The 6,471-nt window shown below is 39.8% G+C and overlaps 1 protein-coding gene across 1 annotated transcript in view; it reads right to left on the minus strand.

Moving 5' to 3' along the window:
• Positions 1-1,887: 1,887 nt before the first annotated feature.
• Positions 1,888-6,471, minus strand: part of Rbmx2 (RNA binding motif protein, X-linked 2) — a 13,606-nt gene continuing 9,022 nt past the window's right edge. Inside the window, exons 4-6 of the mRNA XM_004634502.2 lie at positions 4,663-4,792; positions 3,158-3,326; positions 1,888-2,644 (exon numbers count right to left, since the gene is read on the minus strand). Coding sequence (XP_004634559.1) covers positions 2,085-2,644; positions 3,158-3,326; positions 4,663-4,792 — 859 coding nt within the window. The 3' untranslated portion in view covers positions 1,888-2,084. The remainder of the gene's footprint in view (positions 2,645-3,157; positions 3,327-4,662; positions 4,793-6,471) is intronic.

Raw genomic sequence — 6,471 nt, forward strand, 5'->3', positions numbered from 1 at the left:
TACTTAGAACAAGCTAAGCTAAGTAAAGCACAGGGACCGCGGTTCAATCCCCCAGCACCACATGCCAGCCAGCCCCGCCCCCTGGTGGGCTGAGCTGGCCACACACACACACAAAATAAATAAATATTTAAAAAAAAAGACATGGTTGCCCTTAACAGGCAACTTCAGGCCAGGGAAGATTTCAAACCTCACAAAGGAAGGTATAGTAAACCTGCCATTTGCTTCCCAAATATAGCAAGTAAACAGACTTCATGAGTTAGAACAAGTCAGTTTATTTTAGCATAACAAATATCAGCATTCAGTTTCTTCAGCTTCCCTGCCCCTGAGTCCCACAGAGCAATGCAACAGATTCAGATGGATGCTACATGTGTGGGAATTACATTGCAGCTGAAGAATTTGAGGTTAAGAGTTTGGAATTCTCAGGAAATGAGCCAGTGCCTTTACCCTGGAAAATGAACAGCCAAACAGGAGTTGCATGTGTCTCCCAGCCCTACTTAGTTGTCTTTTGACTCTGCAGCAATAGGTCAGTATTAGAAAACAGATGAGCCTTGCACTTGAAGATATTCACAAAGAACATGAGGGGACGCTCAGGGCCTAGCATATGCTACCTCTCCCAACAGACACATCTGTTTTGCTGAACCTGACTTAGAACTAGCTTGCACAATAAAAGACTTTTCCTACTCACCCTTTCTGCCTTGAAAGTGCAAACAATTCAAATGTCCACATAGGAACAAAATGCAGTACAGTAATACCTCAGCTCACAAACGCTTCTGTTCACAATTTGCTTCACAAACAAACATGTCCAGCAAAATTTGGCTTCCGTTCACAAATTCTGCATTGGGTGCCAAGCACAACCACAGCCATCTTCCCCACACAGATGCAAATGCTGCCATCTTCCTCAAACTCAAAACAAATTAAGTTCGGTGCCAAGAGACAGCTCAGGAGTCTAAAGCGCCTGCTTAGGCAAGCTTATGCAATCACACAGGGACCACGGTTCAATCCCTGGCACCACATACCACAACAACCCTGCCCCCAGGGTGGGCTAAGCCGGCCACAAAAAAAAATTAAGTTCATCAACCAAAGCACCACTGTCTATCTGTACAACCAGGATAAAAAGGAATAAAGTCCTACCACATGCTACAAAGTGGCTGAACCCTGAAATCATTTGACTAAGTGAAAGAAACTAGGCACAAGAGGCCATTATTGTAGGATTTCACTTAAATACCCAGAATAAGCAAATCCATAAAAAGAGAAAAGATTGTTGGAAGACAGAATGAGAAGTTACTGCTTAATGAGCATAGAGTGGGAATAATGTAAATGTTTTGGAACTAGATAGAAGCAGTGTTAATGTAACAAATGCCACTGAACTGCTTAACTGGTTATTTTATGTTAGATGAATTTCACATCAATAAAAATAAATAAGCCAGAAGGAAAAATGCAAATATAACAATTAGAGACAAAACAAAAACTAAAAGATAAAAAAAAATGTAAAAACTGTTAGAACTGGCTATTCTTAAGAGCTTACCACATCCACATGAAATAGTCTGAACCTAGTAAGCCACACTTCTCTATAGTTCATCCTGCCAGCTAGAAAGGTCATACAATGTTCAGCTCTAAATATCTAACACGAAGACTAGAATTCTAGAGTAATCTGGTATTTTCCCCCTCCTGGCAACTTGCATCTAAAATTGGGGTCTATGGGTTCAAGAGCCATATTTACAAACCAAAATCTAGGACACATAAAGTTCCAGGTATATTCCCAGCAACAATTACTCATACTAAAAAATTTAGGACATCTGGCTGTTGAAACTATAGCCCTCTCGCAACAAATACTGTGAAATTCATATTACTTTGTTAAGTGAAATTCTGTATCCCTTGTAATTTTTTCTTTAATTCTAATTTGTACTCTCTTCAAAAAATAAAGTAAAAAAATAGAAGTCAAAAAAAAGAAAGAAACTATAGCCCTCTCAATGAATCTATGCAAGAAAGTAAAAGAATTCAGCCTCAGAGATTTTATATACAGAAATGTTAGCACCATTGAATTTCTTTACATATTTAAATCAACTGAGCAGCTAGAGGAGACTTTAGTGACGCCTACGGTCACAGGGATTAGAGGACTCCTGCTCCCAGGAGCGATGGACCTTTTTATGTCTATAGGATTTATCTCGGCTCCTACTTCTACTTCTATGACTCTGCCCTTCAGAATGCCCACAGCTCCTACTTCTACTTCTATGACTCCGCCCTTCAGAATGCCCGCTACGCCGGCTGGAATGTGCATCTGAGCTTCGCCCTCTGTCTCGATCCCTGTGCTTGTCTTCTCTCACTTCCTTCCTGCTTGAGGACTTGTGCTCATACTTGAGTTTCTCCTTCTTTGGCTCCTTCTCTGGCTCCTTCTCAGAGTCCTTTGCACTACCACGGCAGGAAGTCCTAACCTCAAGGGAGTCTGGGTAGTGCTTTCTCCCTTCTCTGGCCTCAGGCTTCTGAACCCTCTCCAGGGTGTTGCTGCTGTGTTTCTTAGTGCCAGGCTCATCCTTTTCCTTTATCATCCTACTTCTGGGAAGTGAAGAGGAAGATGGCTGCACTGCCTGTACCTCCTGGGTAGTCTTCTCTTTGTCTTTCTTTTTTTTCTTTTTTTCTTTTTTGTCTGGAAACATAAAGGGGACAATCAATAAGAAAAGGAAACAACAAAAATAACTCCCTAAAAATGCCTTTCTTCTCCAAGTACAACATGTCAAACCAAAATATTATAATTCAAAAATGTTCCCATGCTAGCAGACAGAAAAATGTGCATAAAATGGCAGTGGGACATGCTCACAGGCTATATTCCCAGAAAAGTACCTCTGAGAAATCATCTTGAGTATCTGTCACCTCTGGTATGTTAAACTGATGCACAAGGCAATCCCCATCCTGAATTACTTCTCTAAAAACCCTATCTCCAAATATGCACATTCTGAGGTAGTGGGTGTTAAAACTTCAACACATCAATTTGAGGGGATACAATTCTGCCCACACTACTAACCTTTCTGACATCCTCCCTCTTCCATTTAAAGTAAGGACCCCTACATCTTCCCCTTTCACATTTAGGAGTTGACTATTAACTATGCATGAGTACAAGGAAGAGAAGACACTAAGCCTATCTCATGGGTCTTAACACTACCTTTTTTGAGGCATTTTGTGGGTCTGTCATCCTCAGATGAACTCGGTGGGGGAGTGGTAGCCCCACAGCCCTTCTCCTGGAGCTCTCTGGTCACATCATCCATTTCATCTGAGTCCTTAGGAGCCCGATAGTTTGAGACATGATCCACGCGGATAGTTCTCCCTTTGATCTAAGCAAAATGGGCAATAAATGCTTGAACAAAAATCTTCATATCAAACAATTTGAACCCAAGCTATGGAGAACCATGGTTTGAAACATTACCTTCATGCTAATTGTTTCTGTGGAAACCATAAAACAGATATGCTCATCTGGTGTGTCAGAGCACACATATCTGACTAGTAATACACTCAGCACTCAAGGTAGCCAGGTGGGACCATGCAAATATCACTATACTATGTGTGTGGCATGAAATTAAAAAATCTGGGACAGACCTCCAAAACACAAGCATCAAGAAAGACTGAGAATTTAGGAGCACAATGAATTACCTTCAACCCGTAAATATTAATTTACAGTAAAATATGCCCTAGAAAAGTCTGCTATCTAGACAGAATTCCTGAAATCTGCCTTAGTTACAGCTGCTTTTTAAAGACAGTAATTAGGAAGAAGCAAACTAGAACATCAGCTGGGGTGAGGGGTTGGAAAAAGATTACTTTTTCCTAAACCCCTCACAGCTTGCTCTAGTCCCCACCACCACCATCATCCCCATACCTGCACACTCAGTTCAGATTCTTGTGCTATAAACTACAACTCTCCAAGTGAACAACAAAATTAACCCTTCACTGAAACACATGTTACTTGCAAGTAGATGCAGACTTATTCCTGATGGCAAAGCCATCTGAAATCAGAAAAATTTGGCTTTTATTGTCCCAATACAAGAGCAAATTTTTATTTTTTTTAAACCTGAGATACTTCTGTCACCTATCCTATTCCTCATTTTGAAATTTTTTAAAAACTTTTTTTTCTTTGACTCTGACTGCTGGCTCCCTTAAAATTTCAGGACGACTTACTTTTGTAGAATTTCTCTTAGATTTTAATTAGTGAATTTCCAAGGCTGAGTGTGCTAGGTCATGGGAGTCATACAGCAGACATGCATGGCTATGTCATGAGTCATCACGAATTCCTAGGTACCCTGGCATATGACAAAATGGAAGGGCAGTATTTGCTACTCTCTTCAGTCAATAGTACACTAGAGATGAGAGTGGAGAAGGAGAAAGGAAAGGTAAAAAAATGGAGGCATGCATTACAAGTGGAGAAAGGTACCCATGATCCTGGGAAGACTGGTTAACAGGTGGAGAAAAGGAACAAACCAAGGCAGGGCCAGGAGCCAACATAATTACTTCCTAGAATCATTTCCTAACATGTTTATCTCCATACCTCTTCAGTCCTTACAACACACACAGCTGACCACCACTATCCCTGCAACTGGGAAGACCAGGTGAAAAATGAAACCTAACTTCTAGACAAAGGCAAAGTCTAGCCAAATCCTGCCTAATAAACACACTTACCTTAATTCCATTAAAATTGTCAACAGCCAGAATTGTGCTCCTCTGATCTTCATAGCAGAGGAAACAGAATCCTTTGGATTTCCCAGTCTTCTTGTCTCGCACAAGATTAATATTAACAATCTCCCCATACCTATTTTATAAAACACACAAATGAATTAAAATATAAGCACTTTCAGATTGGATGATAAAAATTCAAATAATATAGTCTACACAGAAGATTCCTTCAGAACAAGATAACATAGAAAGACTAAAAATAAAAAAACTAGAATAAACCATGAACAATACTAAGAATAAAAACAACTTCAAGCCTGAGATATAAGAGGATCACAAGTTTGATCCCAGCCTGGGCAATTAGCCAGGTCTTCTTCAAAATTAAAAAAAAGTTAAAAGAACTGGGAAGTTGCAGATAGAGCTCAGTGCAAAAGTCCTGGGTTCAAATCCCAGTTTTTTGGTGGCTACAGAAGTACATTAAAGGCAAAATTAAAAACATTAAGTGGAACTAAGAGACTATTTTACATTTAAAAAGGGCATGACTTGTAAACATGTATTACATTTAAGAAACCAAAAATTTTACTTAAAAATACTATTAAAATATGAAGAGCAAGAGTTAGGAGGTAATTTAACACTCAGAAATAAAACCATAGAAATTAATGTAAAATTATACAACAAAATAATTTTATTAACAAACTGTTATACTAGAGACCATAAACTTAAGTGAAAAAAATCAGATACATATGTGCAAACATTATATTGTCTCTTTAGTGTGACAACCTGAAAGAGAAAATAAAATCTGAAGGGTACAACAGATACTGTGAGGGGCCGGGGAGATGGCTCAGTAGAATAAGCACTTGCCTGGCAAGCACAAGGGCCTGAGTTCAATCCCCAGTTCCGCCAAAAAAAACCCAGATACTGTGAAAAGGGAATGAATCTTTCCAAAAGGAAAGAATCTCTGAGATGAGGAGGAAGACAGGAAAGAGGGGGAAAGAGATATATCTATGTATTTAAGCAGGATGGTTTGTACAACTGCATTGTAGATTTTTTTTTTTTGGTGCTGGGAATCAAACTTATGACCTTACATTTGCCAGGCAGGCGCTGTGCCACTGAGCTATATGCCTTGCCCAAGTACTGCAGATTTCTGCTCATCTATGAAAAGGAGCAGTTAATGCTTTTTTTTGGCTCTTAATTTCTTACGACTTTTTCTTTCTTTTTCCAATTCTGCATGCATGTATCTGGTAATCGAAACAAGTTGAAGACAATACTGTACAATATAACAAATATTCTCAAATTTGTATTTTTAGTGAAACGCTGTATCATTTCTAATCTTTTATCACCATTTTGTACTTTTTGAAAATAAATTTAAGGGCTGGTGAGATGGCTCAGTGGTCTAAAGCACCTACTTAGAACAAGCTCAGCAAAAGCACAGGGACCACGGTTCAAACCCCAGCACCACATGCCAGCCAGCCCCGCCCCCTGGTGGGCTGAGCTGCCCCACACACACACACACACAAATAAATAAATAAGAAAATAAATTTAAAAAGTCATATGAGTAAACATATTGATACTGTAAATCCTATAAGGAAATGATTGTTTCTTTTGAAGAATTCAGAAAACATTAAAACTGACTATACATTATGCCTTAAAGTAACTTCAAGACTACCCTGGGGGGGCTGGGGAGATGGCTCAGTGGTCTAAAGCACCTACTTAGAACAAGCTCAGCAAAACAAAGGGACCGCTGTTCAATCCCCCAGCACCACATGCCAGCCAGCCCCGCCCCCTGGTGGGCTGAGCTGGCCACACACACACACACAC

This window comes from Octodon degus, unplaced genomic scaffold, assembly GCF_000260255.1.
Source record: "Octodon degus isolate 3935 unplaced genomic scaffold, OctDeg1.0 scaffold00063, whole genome shotgun sequence".
NCBI classification, from domain to species: Eukaryota; Metazoa; Chordata; class Mammalia; order Rodentia; family Octodontidae; genus Octodon; species Octodon degus.